The sequence below is a fragment of the Syngnathoides biaculeatus genome, chromosome 4 (genome assembly GCF_019802595.1).
Source record: "Syngnathoides biaculeatus isolate LvHL_M chromosome 4, ASM1980259v1, whole genome shotgun sequence".
Taxonomy (NCBI): Eukaryota; Metazoa; Chordata; class Actinopteri; order Syngnathiformes; family Syngnathidae; genus Syngnathoides; species Syngnathoides biaculeatus.
This window is the reverse complement of record NC_084643.1, coordinates 1,326,054-1,343,715: the sequence shown is the minus strand read 5'-3', so window position 1 is coordinate 1,343,715 and position 17,662 is coordinate 1,326,054. Positions and strand designations below refer to the sequence as shown.

The 17,662-nt window shown below is 47.2% G+C and overlaps 1 protein-coding gene across 1 annotated transcript in view; it reads right to left on the bottom strand.

Annotated features, from left to right (window-relative positions):
- The window catches only part of LOC133499090 (RIMS-binding protein 2-like), a 36,775-nt gene that overhangs the window by 11,043 nt on the left and 8,070 nt on the right, over positions 1–17,662 (bottom strand). The window contains exons 6-15 of the mRNA XM_061816632.1: positions 17,550–17,629; positions 16,706–16,815; positions 15,756–16,631; positions 12,374–12,525; positions 11,002–11,682; positions 10,616–10,765; positions 9,247–9,435; positions 4,488–4,596; positions 4,040–4,165; positions 723–904 (exon numbers count right to left, since the gene is read on the bottom strand). Of these exons, the coding sequence (XP_061672616.1) occupies positions 723–904; positions 4,040–4,165; positions 4,488–4,596; positions 9,247–9,435; positions 10,616–10,765; positions 11,002–11,682; positions 12,374–12,525; positions 15,756–16,631; positions 16,706–16,815; positions 17,550–17,629 (2,655 nt within the window). The remainder of the gene's footprint in view (positions 1–722; positions 905–4,039; positions 4,166–4,487; positions 4,597–9,246; positions 9,436–10,615; positions 10,766–11,001; positions 11,683–12,373; positions 12,526–15,755; positions 16,632–16,705; positions 16,816–17,549; positions 17,630–17,662) is intronic.

Below are 17,662 nucleotides of genomic sequence, written 5' to 3'. Positions count from 1 at the left end.
CGACCCTGTTAGCAATGCGCTTGTGTTAGCACCACACTAGCATTAGCGCCGCGCTTGCGTAACACTGCGCCAGCGTGTTGCTGCTGTGTTACTGCCGTGTCTCAAGTGATTTTTACCGGTATGTTTTTTTTTTTAACCGGCCCTGTTAGCACCACGCTTGCGTAATACCGCGCTAGCGTGTTGCCTCTGTGTTACTGCTGTGCCACAGTGATTTTTACCGGTATGTTTTTTTTTTAACCGGCCCTGTTATTGCTGTGCTAGAGTGTTGCTACTGTGTGGCTACCAAAGCTGTTGTTTTTATTACCGGATTGTTTTTTTGTTTTTTTTTAAACAGCCCTGTTCGTGCTACCATGTTGTTGCTATGTTAAGCTAAGCTAAGGTATTAAAACTTTGAAAAATCTTTCTTTGTAAATATCTCATGTTTGAATTTGTTTCAATGTGGGTACTTGCAGCTTTTGCACACGTGCGGCTTATGTAGGTACCAAATGGTATTTCCTTTACAAATGTACTGGGTGAGGCTTATAATCAGGTGCGCTCTGTATGCCGGATATTACGATATCAGTGAAACGCTCATGAAATGCGCAGTACTAATCCCAAACTTATTTAAACTGTCTTAAAATAAGAAGCGTAAAATCACTCAAAATAACAACCCGGTAAGATTTTGCATTTTTGCAGCGCGTCTCGATCAAGCGTGAGATCCGAGGATGCGCGTCTCTCCTCACCTTGATGACCTGGCCCTCCTTGAACGGAAGCTCCTCGTCGACGGCGTCGGGGTTGGGAGACATGGACAGCGGGTCGTAGTCGAACAGGGCCACAAAGACGCGGGTCAGCCCGTCCGCTTCCGATCGCTCAAAGTAGTCCGGCGAGGGGCGGCCCCGCCCCTGCCTACGCCCGCCGTAGCTGTCTGAAACACAGAGGAGGCCTTTGCAGCTACCATCATCCGTCAACAGTCACAGGGAGAGCAGAAGACGTCCGGTGGTTAGAACTGATACGGGGGGAGTAGGCGGAACCCCAAATGCTCCTCTCAAGACAAGATTTCCAAACAATTACAATGTATTTGACATCGCAAGCTTGACGCTTTGCGCACACGTACAGGTTGCGCTCAGCCGTTCGTTTGACATCGCGGGATGCAGAGCAACACGTGAAGCAGCATTCGGGTGAAGGGAAAAACAAATTCGAGGACAAGACAAGACAAGAAGCAAAACACAGTCGCTCATTGCTGTTTCACCGGGTAAAAAAAAAAAAAAAAAAAAAAAATAATGCCTTCCTTGGTTTGGACATAACGAGGAGAACATCGCGACATTCAATTTTAGTATTGTCATGCTGACGTTAGTTACCGTGCGAGGAAAAAAAAACTTGAAGCCAAATGGTCAGCAGACGCCCATTCCAGACACCAAAACAAAACATTAAATACCCGACGAGTTCTCGGTGACATATTTAGGACGACACTGAGGGGAAGGGATGAGCCTGCCATCGCTCTTTATGCTTCTGCTGGATCATCATGTCAAATGTTTGAATGGCATAACTTTCAGACATCTGTCCAAAAACCAAGGAAAAGAGTGAAAAGTGATTTGGGAATGGTTCAATCCAATGCAGTGGAACCGCTCAAGTGGTATACGGTAATTTCCGGCCTACAAGCCGCAATTATTTTCACACGCTTTCAACCCTGCGGTTTATGCGGTGATCCGGCTATTTTTTTTTTCTTTTTTCTAATGGCCGCGAGGGGGGACTTGAGCGGAAAAGGTAAGAATGAGACCGGTGGAATATATCTGCCGAGGAAGTTACTAGCGTTAGCGCTGTGTTACTGGGGTGTCTCAGTGATATTTACCGGTAAGTTTTATTTTACCCAGCCCTGTTAGCATTAGCACTAGCGTTAGCACACCGCTAGCGTTAAACTCTTTCTGTGTACCGTCTTTCTTTGTAAATATCTCATCTTTCAATGTGTGTTACACAGCTGCGGCGTATGTATGTACCAAATGGTATTTCCTTAGGGTTAGTACAAATGTCCTCGGTGAGGCTTGCGACCAGGTGCGCTCTGGCGGCCGGGAATTACGGTAATCATGAATTCGAGCAAAATAAAAAAAAATATATATATATATACTCACTGGAAAACAGAACTGCATGAACCAAATTACGGAGGAACTGAGAGTTCAACATATACAATATGTTATTAGCTCTGTTTACCAAACATTTTACAGTTAATAGTGTTTTTTTAAACAGTTGCATGAGCACACATGAGGCATGTATTGTTTAATGCAAGTATGAATGTAACGACCTGTGATTGGCCGGTTAAGAGTCGGGTCTCCTTCAAAATCAGCTGGGCTAGGCTGCCGCTAAACCGTTCGTGAGCCCGTGAGGATATGTTGGCCAAAAAGTGGATGGACGATAGCCACAGTTTGACCCTTGATTATTTTGATTTGCTCTTACTGAGTAAGGGGACGACTCGATCAGCACTTTAGTAGTTCCACTGGAACTGAAGAGAGTCATGCAAAATGAAGAGTGGAAAACTACAACAATCAACAAAATAATGGAGGATTAGAGGCAGGGTAAATTGAACAAACGGGGTGGGATGAAAACATTTTTCCAACAGGCAGAAAGATGCAACAGTTCTGTTCGTCTGAGCTCGGCACAGTAAATTTTGAAAAAGTGAAGCTTGTTTGGTCTTTTTGTGTCTTCGATATCAGCGTTACATACTGAAACCTGTGAGTTCATTCTACATGCGAAAGAAGAACTCAGAAGTGCACAAAGACGCAAATTCCGGTCAATGATTTGTGGTGCAAAACTAATCTGGGCCTAGCAACGGGTTGTTTTCACTGATGTCCATTTAACCGCTGTACCTAACGTGTACTAGTGCGGAAGTCTATGTAATACTCTCGGTTACTGTTTGTGTTTTTGTGTTTCACGGGTGTCTCGGGACTCAAGTACATAAGAGAGGACTTGCTAACCATCAGAGACCCTTCTTCTGACTTTTTTCGACAACTCTCCCCAAGTTTTTTTTCCAGAGTTGCTAGTCGGTGCGCTCTTCAAAGCCTCGCGATCCGGTACACAAGTCCGGCTGCGTAAGCGGGGACCTGGTCTAACGCTTCTGCCGAAAGGCTTTGGACGTTTTGCAGCTCTGTGCCACGGAGACTTGGCTTTGTGGACGATTGCTTGACGCTGCTATCGCGCTAGCCGGCTTCAACCTCTGCCGAGCTAAGCTAACAAACGTAATCAATTCTCTTTCCAGAAGGCCAACATTACAGCTATGATCTTTTTTTGTTAGTCACTTGAAAGATTTGAGAATTTTGTGAAATACTGGATTTGTTTATTCGCTTGTCTTTCTGCCATTGTCATCAAATTTGAACCAAATAATCAAAATTTTGCTTTGGTTGTGGTGAACTAATATAAAGGTTTTACTTTTTGAAAAAAAAATGGAATAAATGGAGTTTGCCTTGTTATAAAAAATATTATTCCACCGCCTTTCGTTTTCCATGTTAGCATACAGGTAGGTGCTCTTCCTTTGTGATTTCTGTCACGTAGAGTAAAAGATCAAGGGCGCAATATTGCGCCTTCGTGACGCAGTCCTGAGTCCCATGATGTGTGTATGCCAGGTGGCCTAATAGTCAGTCTGGGCTTGATGTGCTGTCGCTCGCGTCTTCAATAAATGCGGTTAGAAACATAATATCGTCCACCTTGCCTATATATGAGTAACGGGAGCTCAGGGATCGAAAATGTCCGCTGTTGGAAGCAGCCCAACGGGTGAAATCACGTGAAAACAACCCATACTTTGAAAAATGTCAGCGTGTATCCAACGGGACCAAACTGTACCGCTCGATGTTCTCGCAAAGCGCGGCGGTATGGATGTCGGAGGCTTTTGGGTTTCTTGGGATTGGAGCAGACGCAAAAGTGCAGCCGGAAAGTGAAGCGGCAACTCTTTCGCTAATCTGTTTCGTTGAATAAATGAGTTAATAGCGCTACGATTTCTACGGTCTTGGCCTTTCTCTAAGATTGTCGGTGTGAAGTCGAGCTCTTGCGCTTGGTGAGAAGCTGCGCCACGTACCATATGGATCGTCTGAGGACACAGATGGCCATATCCTTCGGCGAGCTACACTGCCATAGTAAACATCCTCCTTGACGGGTGAGAGGTTCCCCTCACTCCCCTCACTGTTACTGTCCATGGTGATCTCTACAGAAGACACCAATCACAGCATTACGGTCAGAGATTCTGCACACACGCACTCTGTGCCATTCAATCATGCTGAGGGAGTTGGGGAAGGACGGTCTGAGGGGGGCGGCACAAGGTAATGAGAACTCCCTTCGGAGCCATGTCAAACAGCAATGCTTGGACTGTTGCCGTGGCGACTGGTAAACACGGCGAGGTACCGTAAACACAGGCTTAACACATTCGGACGATCCGGCTCACGACGACGTAGCCGCAGGGGGGAGGGAAACACGCGCGATCGATGGCGACACAAATGGGCGTCTCCTCACGCGGTGACCTCACTGACCGATGGACGGGATGGGCCGTCGCTGAGGGGGGCTGCCGACGTGGACCGGCCTCCGCCCCGCGTGGTCCAGGCGCTCGGCGTTCCCGTGAGATGGCGAGTTTCCAACGAGCTTCGGGACAAGAGAAGACAAGACGGTTACAAGGCCGTGCTGGTCGCACCGCGGGGGGTGGGGGGGTGGGAAAGTGAGCATTTGAGACTGTTTTCAAAAACCCCACAAGTCCCTCAAAACAAGTACAAAGCCAAGCTTGAGCAAATGATCGGTCCATTTGTCCTTAGGTAGGCTGAATGATAGAAATAAAAATTGAAAAGAAATAAAGAAACAAGTAAATCATATCAAGGCCCAACACAACATTGTGGATTCGAGTTAGTAGGGCCACAAGTTCAACTAAAGACCATTTGTTTGCTTGTTTTGTTCTGTGCATGTCAGCTCCATGACGAGAAACAAACAGAAAATACAAAAACAAAAAGTTTGGGTGAAGCTCGACATTGAAGTTACCGTGGCAACCAACAAAGTACCGTACGAGAAAATAAGGATTTTGTTTTCTTGCCAAAACAAGAAAAAGAGATTCAGGTGGAAAAACTTAATTAGAAAATGCAGGCGTGGTTTGGGGGGGGGGGGATTGTGTGGGTGTGCGAGCGAGATGAGATTTGTTAGTAAAGCTCCAAGTACGACATCTGGCGCAACACTAACGAGTCATGAAATATGATTTATGCAGCCGGCAGACAGGAGGCGTAATGTAACCACGCTTGTGCTGTCCTTCGAGTGGGACATGACACGTCAAAACTTGTTAAAATGGCCTTTAGGGAAATTAAAGTTTGGCTGTATTAATTGTTAAAAAAAAAACAAAACAATAATAATAATAATAATACAACAAACAAACACCTGTCAGTCAGAGAACAAGCAAAGCAACTTCCACAAAACAAGACATCAAAGCAGACCGACCATGAAATGCGTTCACAAAATGAAAAAATTCAAATGATGCGAGGGGGGGGGGAATAAACATGGGGGGGGAAGAGACAAGACTCAGAAAGTAAAAATGTCTGCAGCTTGCTGATTGTGAAGTGCAGCAGAAAGCGGGAGGCACACACCGGCGGCTGGTCCCAGTAGAGCCTGGACCAAGACCGGGCCCTAGCCTCCCTGTGTCGAGCGCAATAGAGCTCGTTCAGCCCGCCCTCACTCAGGGCCCCCTCGCGGGAGGACATCCGTGGCCCAAAGTGCTCCCGCTTTTTCAAGTCACCCGTGTGGACGGACTTTGCGGAGGTCGCCGCGACGTCAGCAAAGTCCTCCTGGACGCTGCGCTGGCGGGTCAAAGTTCTCTTGCGGCCCATGGCTAGCGCTCGCCTTTCTACCGGCCCTTCGCAGTGGATGATGCGCACGGGGCCGCCGTGGCCGCAGTAACCACGATGAGCCCTGCCCAGAGATCCTTCTTCCTCGCTCCCGCAGTCGAGACCGCTGTCGGGACTCTTGGCGTTCTGGCGGTTAGGTCGGCCCGGGACGCGGTCGTCGGCGCCGTAGTAGTAGCGGATGTCGGCGAAGCGAGGCAAAGAGCGCTGGCGGTGCAAATGGCGAAGATTCTTGCCGGAGGTGACGCGCCCGTGACTGTCGCGGCCAAAGTTCCGGCGCTCGGCTCGCGGCGTTCCCGGCCGGCCGCCTTCCTCGAAGCGCAGGCGCCGGCCCGCCTCGTCCACGCCGTCGGTCTCTTCCTCCACCTCCGGGATGCTGTGGAGACGCTTGCCGCGCAGCGACTTCTGCTTGACCACCTCCCTCTGGAGGTCCCAGCAGTCCCTCTCCTCAGCAAGATCCTGACGCTTGTAGTACGCCTCCAGCGGGCAACGTGGCGCACGTTTTGACAGTTCAGTTAGTCCGTTTCAAAAGGTTCAGTTTAGTGTTTTGGAAGGGGAGTTGACGCGTGTTTGAAGGTTTTAACACAGGCAGGAAACAACGCAACATGTGAATAGAATAAATGGGGGGAAAGACAAAAATAAAGACAGAATTAGTTATTTGTGGCAATAAAGCAACTCATGCAGTCTCATTCGGTGAAGAGGAAATGGCATGCTCTGAACAGGAATCTGCCAAACGGTGGAGTGACAAACGAGACGTAGACAGAGGTCGATGTGGGGGGAAGAGACATTTGCGTGTGGAAAGGGGAAAAATACAGAGGACAAATTGGACGGTAGAGCAAAGGGTTTGCTCGGAAGAATTCAAGTGGAATAATCAGCCTCAAAACAAATGGGAAGCTACAGTGAAGAAAAAAAGTATTTGAACACCCTGCTGTATTGCAAGTTCTCCCACTTAGAAATCACGGAGGGGTCTGAAATTTTCATCGTAGGTGCATGTCCACTGTGAGAGAGATAATCTAAAAAAAAAAATCCAGAAATCACAATGTATGATTTTTTTAACGCTTTATTTGTGTGATACAGCTGCAAATAAGTATTTGAACACCGGTCTATCAGATGGAATTCTGACCCTCAAAGACCTGTTAGACCGCCTTTAAAAGTCAACCTCCACTCCATGTATTATCCTGAATCAGATGCACATGTGTGAGGTCGTTAGCTGCATAAAGACACCTCTCCAAAGGACTACGGAGAGATTGCAAAGCAGCCTGGTGAAAAAAGGTCCCCTGTTGGCGCACAATCGGAAAAACGGAACAAGCTAAACATGACGGTCAATCTCAATGGGAGTGGAGCCCCATGCAAGATATCACCTCGTGGGGTCCGAATGATCTTTAGAAAGGTGAGGTATCAGCCCAGGACTACACGACAGGACTTGGTCAATGACCTGAAAAGAGCTGGGACCACCATTTCCAAGGTGACTGTTGGTAATATACCAAGACGTCATGGTTTGAAATCATGGATGCCACGGAAGGTTTCCCGTGCTTAAACCAGGACATGTCAAGGCCTGTCTTAGGTTTGCCAATGACCATTTGGATGATACAAAGGAGTCATGGGAAAATGTTTTGCGGTCAGATGAGACCAAAATTTAACTTTTTGGTCATAATTCCACTAACCGTGTTTGAAGGAAGACAAATGATGAGTTCCATCCCAAGAACACCATCCCTACTGTGAAGCATCAGGGTGGTAGCTTCATGCTTTGGGGTGTTTTTTTGCACATGGGACAGGACGACTGCACTGTATTAAGGAGAGGATGACCGCGGCCATGTATTGTGAGATTTTGGGGAACAATATCTTTCCCTCAGTCGAAGCATTGAAAATGGGTCGTGGCTGGGTCTTTCAACATGACAATGACCCAAAGCACGCAACCAGGAAAACCAAGGAATGGCTCCGTAAGAAGCATGTCAAGGTTGTGACGTGGCCTGGCCAGTCTCTAGACCTAAACCCAACAGAAAATCTTTGGAAGGAGCTGAAACTCCATGTTTCTCAGCGACAGCCTAGAAACCTGTCTGATCTAGAGAAGATCTGTGTGGAGGAATGGGGCAAAATCCCTCCTGGAGTGTGTGCAAACCTGGTGAACAACTACAGGAAACATTAGATCTCAAACAAAGGCTACTGTACCAAATATTAACATTGTTTTTCTCAGGTGTTCAAATAGTTATTTGCAGCCGTACCACACAAATAAATCATTAAAAAAAAATCATACATCGTGATTTCTGGACATTTCTTTTTAGATGATCTCTCTCACAGTGGACATGCACCTACCATGAAGAACTTGCAATACAGCTGGGTGTTCAAATACTTATTTTCTTCGCTGTAACTGCGTACAAAATGCGGCGTCACATGCTGTATCCGCATGTATTTCGTAAAAGTTTACACTTGCAATGCGTACAGAAATCCCACCTACAGTCAAGGAAAAAAATGATTACGTTCATTTGATTCTTGAGGAAGTATAATGAACAAGACAGATGAAGAAACAACTTTTGTCAAATCATATTTTCCATGACTGTATCTCGGAACAACCTCATCCTAGTCATGTGATTTCAAATTTCTTTAGTGACCGTGAAAATGGCGAAATTCACGTTTTGTGGTTTTCGACCTTCAAGGTACCCAAAGTATTTTTGGAAGGGGGTCATCCGCAACAATAACATAAAGAAATACAAAAATAAAAGGCAATGATAAAACAAAAAATTCATTTTAAATAAATGCAAAGTAAAGACATAAATGACTGGGTTTCATGGATCTGCAGTTCGACGACATTTGGATTGTAAAGTCGGAGCCGTTTGACTTCTGACAGCAGGCGAACACAAAAATTTGTCAGCATTGTGCCTTTACATCCACACAGAACAAATGATAACTGATAACCGCTGCCAATAGGAAAAAAAAAATTAAACATTCAGACATGACAGACATGAGCCAAAGTGAAAACTGACATTTAAGTGCGCACTTAAATGAGATTCCCACGTGCACTCGGTATGCCATAACCACTTGAAATCGTACGCTTGTATCAATTTGCTTACACGTATCTAAAAAAAAAAAAAACGTCTCAAACTAGTCAAAGCGCATGAAAAATGGAGCATAACCCAGAAATATACATTGTTTTAGTATTCTGGCAGCATGCCGTATAGATTATTGTGGGTACACGTACGCAGCCATTTTCATGACTCAGCTTGGCGGTAAAGCGGAAAGCGGGAGGCCAAGGCCGGACGGCTTCCTTCGGCTAAATGAAAGCAGAAGCGCTCAGCCGGGCAAAGCCAGCGGCGGCCCCCGCCCCTTGTCAAAAAACTTGTCACCTATTCCCGCCATCTGTGTGGCGGGCGACAGAGCACCCCCCACCCCCCACCCCCGCCGGTCGTGCGGTCGCTACCTTGAGAGAGTTGTGAGAGTTGATGCTCCTCCGCCGGCCCTCTTCCAATTGCATCTCGGAGTAGAGGTCTTCCTCGTCCTCCTCCATGATGTCGGACAAGTCCGAGCCACGGCTGCTCTCCGTGTAGTACTCCTCACTGTGGCTGTAGTGCTGATGGTGCGGGTGATGGTGATGGTGATGATGGTGGTACTAAGAGAAAGAGTTCAAATAAATGAGCAGAACAATAAATATTTCTTTTCTTCACAGTTTTTTTTTTTAACTGTAGCTAGAAAATACATCTGTGTAAGAATGCAAAAGAGATTATTGGGGCCAGGACCATGTGCAGGACAGAATCCCGACTCATCCACTAGCGCACAAAAATGATTGGATCACACTTCAAAGGGACATTTTACAAACACCGTAATTTCCGGCCTATAAGCCGCGACTTTTTTCCACACGGTTTCAACCCTGCGGTTTAAGCAGTGATGCGGCTAATTTGTGCATTTTTTCAAATGGCCGTGAGGGGGAACTCGAGTGGAAAAGGTGTAAGAGTGAGACCGGTGGAATATATGTGCCGAGGAAGTGACTTTTACCGGTCTGGGCCTGTTACCGCTACGGTAGTGTGTTACTGCCGTTTCTCAGTGATTTTTACCGGTGTTTTTTTTTAACTGGCCCTGTTAGTGCGGCAGCGCTAGCATTAGCGTCAGCACGCCGCTAGCATTAGTGTTATACTCTCTGTGTACCGTATTTCTTGTAAATATCTTGCGTTTCAATGTGGGTTTCAATGTCTTTTACACAGCTGCGGTGCACGTATGTACCAAATGGTATTTTCTTTACAAATGTACTGTGTGAGGCTTATAATCAGTTGCGCTCTGTAGACCGGGAATTACGGTAGTTGTGTTTCTGGAGTGGCTTCCCATCTATTAAGTGTGAAATGAAGCCACTAAGTAAATCGTTGGCGATCTGCCTGCTTCTCAAAATGCCTATTGGAGCAAACCGCTCTGCAATTCCGCCCAACTTTAATTTAATTTAAAAGTGGGGCAAATTTATAGATCAAACGGTGTATAGTACTGTATCTGGTTTAATTAGCTAATGATGGTTTTGAGCATTCTGGATGTGGGATCTTGTTCTGCAGGGAGTCTCCACCACAAAAAGCCACAATACCTGGCACACCTAAGCAGGTTGGCTACGTGACATCAGTTGCCACAGTTGAACAAAGTGACCGAAGTTCGCTTAAGTGTGTTTGCATAAGCCGCCCTCAAAATACCCGCATTAGAACAAGAGTGACAGGTAGATATTAACTATGCTGTTATTCTTGATCTTATGAAGACATGTGAAGCGTTTTGGATTGTGGAAAAAAGCCATACCGCTTGTAAGGTTAACACCGTACCTGTCTGCCCAGTTCGGAGCCTCGAAGAAATTCATCCACGGAGGCGCCTCTCCTTCTTGCGTGAGGAGAGTCGTAGCCGTCCTCCTCGTCGTCGGAGTTTAGCGGGTGCAAGGCGTCGCCTCGCTCGCTGAAGATGTTCCTCTTCTCCACCTGATAGGAGAAATCACATCATGCCGCGCGTCAAGTCGTGCGCTTTCTCTTAAAATAAACATTTGAAGCGTTTTCTTGATTTCTTTGGAGCCGGTGCCGTTCGTCTACTCTGTCGTGCAATTTAGTGAACGTAGCCTCCCTCTCCGTACGGCTGCTCAATGAATACGATTTCGACCTCGTGCCTTCCGAGCCGCCAATTACGCTGCAGTGGTTTGACATTGAGCCTTTCACCGTACCCTGTTGCCTTGAGCAAAGACTCTCTGGGCAGCTTCCCTGGCCATGGCCTTGGCGACGGTGTTGGGGATGGGGACTCCCTGAGGCTGCGGCAGGATCCTCTGAGGCGAGGGCGATCGGCGGCTTTGGAAGGGCGGCGGCTCCAGGTCGGCGCCGTGTGCTGGAGGCAGGGGCGAGTGGGAGGGTTCCCAGGGCGGTCCGGGCCGCACGCCCGCCTCGCGCTCTTTGGTTTCTGGCTCTGTGGCACTTATGAGCGGATGTGACTTGGGCGCGGGCTGGCGCTGGAACTGAGGACTGGCGTGGGGCGGAGGGTGACAGATGGGCTGCGGGCGCGTCTGCGTGCAGGGCAACGTGTGGGGCTGGGCTGGAGGCAGAGGATGCCGCACCTGCGGTTGGGGGTGGATCAGCGGGTACGTGGATGGATACGGAGGACGGGTTTGGGAGAGAGCGGGGCAGGACGCCGGCTGCGGCACAGAGTGCGGCGGCGGCGGGGGCGGCCCAGTAGTTCGGTGAGCGAGGCGCGGCGAGCCCAAGAGATTATGCGGGATGATGGCCACGGGGGAATCCTGGGACTCTCCTTGTGTCGATAATGTCCTTACAATGACCTCCCTGGCCTCCAGGCATTGGATTCTGTTTAACTCCACCGTCACGTAGTCGGCGGTGGGGTACAAGACCTCGGCAATCTGCACAAAGCCAACAAAAACCGCCAGTTCAGTGTGGAAATACAATTATAACGCTCATGTGAATTTCACACATCTATGATTACAAAATTTTAGGGACATTCGGGTTGTGGTTGAAATTTCTGGATGAATGCGGAACACTCAAAAACTTTTAAAAATGAATTTTTAGCCGCTCAGGTTTGCAGTAGTTTTCAGTTCAGCTTGAGGTGAAAAAGCCTTTAGCATTGTGAATTTGTTGCTATTTCAGCCGCCCTCTTCATACCCGCTGCTCACGTTTCGACACCGTGAGACCAAGTCGACAGCGAACAATTGATCGACAGTAAAGTGGCCACTGAACGTCACCGGCAGACAGAAACACAAATACAGAGACAGGAAGAGCCACATTGAAACATTTTCACCAAATACCACATTTGAAACAACTTTGCCCGTACGAAATGTCTCTCAAAAGCCAATATCCCAAACTTTTTGGGTGTATGAGTTTTACACACATGACCTTTTCAAAAGTAAAATCTCAAAATGAATTTCAACCGTGGCGAAAAAAGGGTTTAGATGAAGAATACCGCATCTGCTGATATTTGAGCTTTTTATTTTGGTTGTATATAAACATAATTTTCTTCCTTCAATAGATGCCGAAAGAGTAGTTGGTGGGCGATACGCACCGCCTTCGATCACCTTCGAACAACCCGGTTGGTACCTTTTGTCCCTTTGTGCACACAGCGTAGCCGATTACGCTGGCACCGTTGGAAGTGCCAGCCGTAGTCAGCGGTGGGGGCTTCCATCTAACCTGCAGGACCCCGGGTGTCTGCCCACACTGGACCTGAACCTCCTGTGGAGGGAGTGGGGGACCTGGAGATCACAAGCAGGGGGGAAAGAAGTGACTTGCTGGCCCCACTGACCCTGTGAGTGTGACAAGTCCGTAAAGTGTCCCAGTATTCTTTGTTCCTATTCAGCCGTCCATCCATCCATCCATCCATCCATCCATCCATCCATCCATCCATCCATCCATCCATCCATGCACTTTCACTATTCTTGGCCCAGGGAGCTAGCTGGGTCAAAGGCAGTCTACACCTGCGACTGGTCGCCAATCAAAGTCAGGCAAGTAAACGTTTCCATCATTGGTGACTTCGTTCTTTCCAACATGTTACATCCGGACAATCGTTACTCAGAAAAGAGCTCAAGTTTTACAGGTGCCTGGATTTGTTCCTGACAACATTGCATGGCTTTCCGACGTGGAGAGCCACTAATATGAAATCACACGTTAGCGCTTTCACACGCTTTGTCCCATGCTAGTGCACATTAGAACTTTTTCACAAGTTTTTCGTTTGTTTTTTTTTACGCAAGTTTATTCATCTTTCTTCACCATGGACCCCAAGAAACTTTAATGGAATGAAGTTGTGTGCTTGCGTCTATTCGTACTTATGTTTTCGCTTAGCTGTCAAACGTTTGCCTCCTCCTCCATCCCCCACGATACCTTTTGCTTCTCACTCACTTTCTCGTCGCATAGTCGCCCAACGCCAAAGGTAAATGAACATTATTTTTATTATTCATTACATTACGTACTCCGAATGCTTCTTTTTTGTGTGTGGGTTGAACGGATTATGCTATTTACATATAAAAAGCGCTTCTACTCACGAAAGATTCACATTAAGAAAACGTCCGGAATGAATTAATGTCATAGTTAGAGGTACCACAGTATTGGAAATGGCTACCTTGATGATGCACTGCACATATTACACATAGCGGTCATCCAGTCAGTACTGTGTACCTCCATCACACTCTGGTTTGGGGTTGCCACAAAAAAGGACAAACTCCAACTGCAACGGAAAATCAAAACGGCTGAACGGATTATCGGCACCGCTCTACCCACTATTGAGGACTTACACGCAACGCAAACTAGGTCCAGAGCAGGCAGGATCCTTTCGGATCTGTCATGAGCAAGACTTGGCCACTGCCAAGAGGGGCGTGGCCACAGCTGTTTCACGTTCAGACTGTAATTAGAAGGGCATTTAAGTTGGAGTTTTCGTTGCGGGCATTTGCCAGTTTGTTGCCTTGCGTTAGTGGGTCGCATTCACTGTCTGTGGGACTCTCCGCGTCTACGGGTAAGTTAGAGTAACCCTAGTGGCAGCAATTCTGTACCTTTTAGTTTGATCGTGTCCTGTTGAGTTGTTAGTTTGCCCCAGACGCATCGGACCTTGCTGCATGGCTTTTGGATCCCACCTAGCCTAGCGTTTCTGCACCTCTGCCTTGTCGGACTGCTACAGTGTAGCATAGTTAATATCTACCTGTCACTCTTGTTCTAATGCGTATGACCCAGTTTCCGGAATAAACTACATCGAACATTATGCCTCTGTCTCGAAGTCCTGCATTTGGGTCCGACCCCGTACCGGAGGTTCGTGACAGGTTCCTCCACATCCTGCCCACCAGCTCTTCCAGCTCCTGTGACCCCTGTGGGTTCACTAGGGTTAAGTCATTAAATTCTTGATCAGCATGTTTACTCTTTCCTGCCTTGTGCTATTGTTGGGACACTCACTCACATCCTGCTGGTCCAATCAATCTTAGTATTAGTAATATATTTTGTAGACTATCGTACGATTCGTCACTTTAAACTGCTCTCCGTAAAGGGAACTGCGAACGAGTAAAGGGACTCTGTACAAGCTTTACACAATGCGGGACGTTGACACACTTATCTCTTACCTGTTCTAAATGAAGAAGATTTTACATGAGTCTTACAAGGAATAGTTCCTATAAATAGAAATGTCTCTTGTTCTTTGTTGTTGCTGCTTTGTTGTTCTTGTTCTGTATATCGTATCAGGGCAGCATCAACTGCCGGAGAACAATTCCTTGTGTTTTTACACACTTGGCCAATAAAGCAGATTCTGATTCTGATTGACACCACAGTCAATTAAATACACAAAAATAAAGATACTGTCAAAATAATACCTTTCTGACTATGTCAATGCAAACAGGGTAGCAAGTATTTTGACCTAGCTTGTATTGGATTGTTTTTTTGTGCAGGGTGTGAGGAGTTCTGTAGTAGCTGGTACCTTAAGTGTATCGCTTCTGTATTGGTAATACTGTATTTACAGTCCTATTCTTTAAGTGAGTGAAACCAGCAGTGGGTTTTTACAACACAGATCGCTAAGACCAAGAACAAAAGTTCTGATTCTGGTTTCTGAATGCTTTGCAATCACAGCCAGCTGTCAGATTGTTAGTTAGACTACGAGACAAAGGAATGACGTGGTCTCCACAGTGTGTCGGCGCTCCAAGCACCCAGCGCTAAGCGGCGCAAAGCGATTAGCCGCACTTAGCACTGCGCGTCAGCATAAAGCTCCACCACCGCCGACGTGTTTCCACCCTCACACAAAACAGTTTTAGACCGGAACTTATACCTGTTATGCGATTCTATTTCGCCTTATGATGATTAAACTTGTCAAACCAACAAATAGCAGCTCTTAGAGCACTGAATGAACGATTTTGTCGAGCGGCTTTCGTTCCTCCCAGTTGCAGACACCGAATTTATGGCAGCAAACTGGAAGCTGCTGACGGTGACTGCTTTTCATTTCAGAAGCGCCGTTACTTGTTTGAGGATATGAAAGTCTCTGCAGCCTGCCCGGACGGCACCACCTCAAGAATAGCCCCGCACTGCACGCGGAGACACGCGGAGACAATTTCCACCGCCTCTTATTAAATTGTTCAATGGGCGGCTAATCTAATGAACTCTCGGCAGGTTTTTCCCCATCAAAAGGCAGCAGAAAAAGCTCAGCGTGATGCTTCTTACGATGCCCTCTTTCCATTCATCATCTTGTCGTTTCTGTGCGGCATCTTCATTTTCAATCAATTCAAGCCCTGGCGCCCCCTCTTTAGAACTCCACTCCCCCCCCACCTCAATTATTCCTCCTAATTACTCCTAATTGCCTGCTTCTGTTTTCTCTGTTTTTTTAACTGAATCCGCAAGAACAGACAGTGAAAACAGAACTGAGCAATCTTTAAGGACATATGAATTAAAAAGCTGGGTTAGTGATGAGTGAACGTGTGAACTGTTGTCCTGAATGCAGCGCATCGATTCGCTCGCTCACCTGCAGGTTGAGTGCAGAATTCCACAGAGATTTCCCTCTTGTCCCTCTGCTCCGTCGGAAGCTGCCAAGGCACCTGGTGCGTCTGTGCCACAACCTTCACTTTGTAAACCGTCATGGGCTTCAGGTTGAAGAACTGATATTGATACCCCCCGGCCTTGATCACGTCGTACTCGGCGCCGTTAAGGAAGAGGCTGTGACTGTAGTTGCTGTTGCTGGGCATCCACGAGAGCTCCGCTGAGCCCTGCGTGATGTTGTCCACCCGCAAGTAGTAAGGTGCCACCACCACGTCTTTGCCCACCAGCAGCGTGCACCGCAGCTCGTCTGACAAGCCGCGCTCGGTGACGCTCTGCACCGAGATCCGGTAAGTGTTGGTCGCCAGGTTGAGTTTCTCGATAAGGGCCTTAGTCCTGCCCCCGTAGGGGACGCTCATCCGTAACTCCTTATCCACCGAGACGTTGTAGCCACTGATGGAGCCCCAGCCAGGAGGAACCACAGGGGGGTCCCAGCCAATGATGATACTCTTGGCCAGTTGTTTAATCAGGTTAATGCGGCGAGGGTAAGGCACAACGTTTTCACCGACCTCGTCAATACTGACATCTAAGGTTCCTGTCCCGTTGCTGGAGGAGCCCAGGAGGTCCGCGCCCAGACTGCTGCTGCTGCTGTTAGGACAGCCTTGTTTGTCGTCAGACAGCAGGCTGCCGAAACCCGTCCCGATCCCCCTGCTGACCCCCGGTCTCTGAGGTCCCAGGCTACTGTGGTTGAGGTTGCCAGGTTCTTTAGCTAGCGAGTCCCTGCGTTGAACGGAGGATGTCTCCTCCTGTATAAAATCCACAAAATTGGAGGGGACGAGTCCCCGTTGGCCATCTAGCAGCTCTCCTAAAATACAAAATGAGAAAGAGGCGGTGGGCAATCTGGGGAAAGTGCAGAATAAACGGTATGAGCTTTCAGACCTTCATAAAAGCCATCCTCGTCCATCGTTCCGTAAACGTAGAGGTACTTTCCTGCCACCAGGGCGAGCTCAGCTTCTGGATGTTCATTTGGCCCATCGTAAGGATTGTAACTAGCACCAAAGCACATCAGACCAAGTTTTACATAAACGGATTCACGACATCAGTAATATTCGGTACCAAAGGGTTCACTGATTTTAAAGATAAAAAATGGAATTATAATTAGTGAAAATTAACAACTACCTAAGCTAATAACGGGCATGACTGGTTTATTTTATATTAATGCTACATATGCATTCGCTTCAGGGCGGCCACCGGAGTCACATTCCAGGCCCCCGTCTTTTTTTTTATCACCAACTATCAAAAACTGATGTGCTGAATCATAGTGCGACTTTGAGCCTTGGGGACTGAGCAGCCCCGGCCCCCACGGACACCGTCATGAACTGGGAAAAACTTTGCAAGATTTGTATGTACGGTAGAGAAAAAAAAATGGCCCAAATAACATGACTCACTACATTTCGGGAAAACGGGCCTGCCGTGGCCGCCAGGAAAATGAAGTGAACGAAGCAATGAGTCGTTGTACGGAAAGTTATACATCTTCTCATTCAAGTCTTTTGGTGTTTAGCAGAAAACTCTTGAGAGAACATGCATTCTATCGTAAGAGCTCAAGTCACACCTCAACAAATGTAGGACTAAAATTAACTTTACGATGGTGACAAAATATTCTACAGTAATGATGGTGTGCTATTGACTTGATATTTTTTGCTTGAGTTTATTCAAAGTCTTATCTTGGCCCTAGTGATACCTTAAAATTCTCGAAAAGTTGTTGTTGTTTTTTTAAACATACCTGTAGCGAGCTATACACAGACGGACCTTCCCTGTAAACCTTGGTTTAGACCTGGTGGTTGAACCGAGCTCTTTGTCCATCTACGGAAGGAAAATGCAATTCTTAAATATATT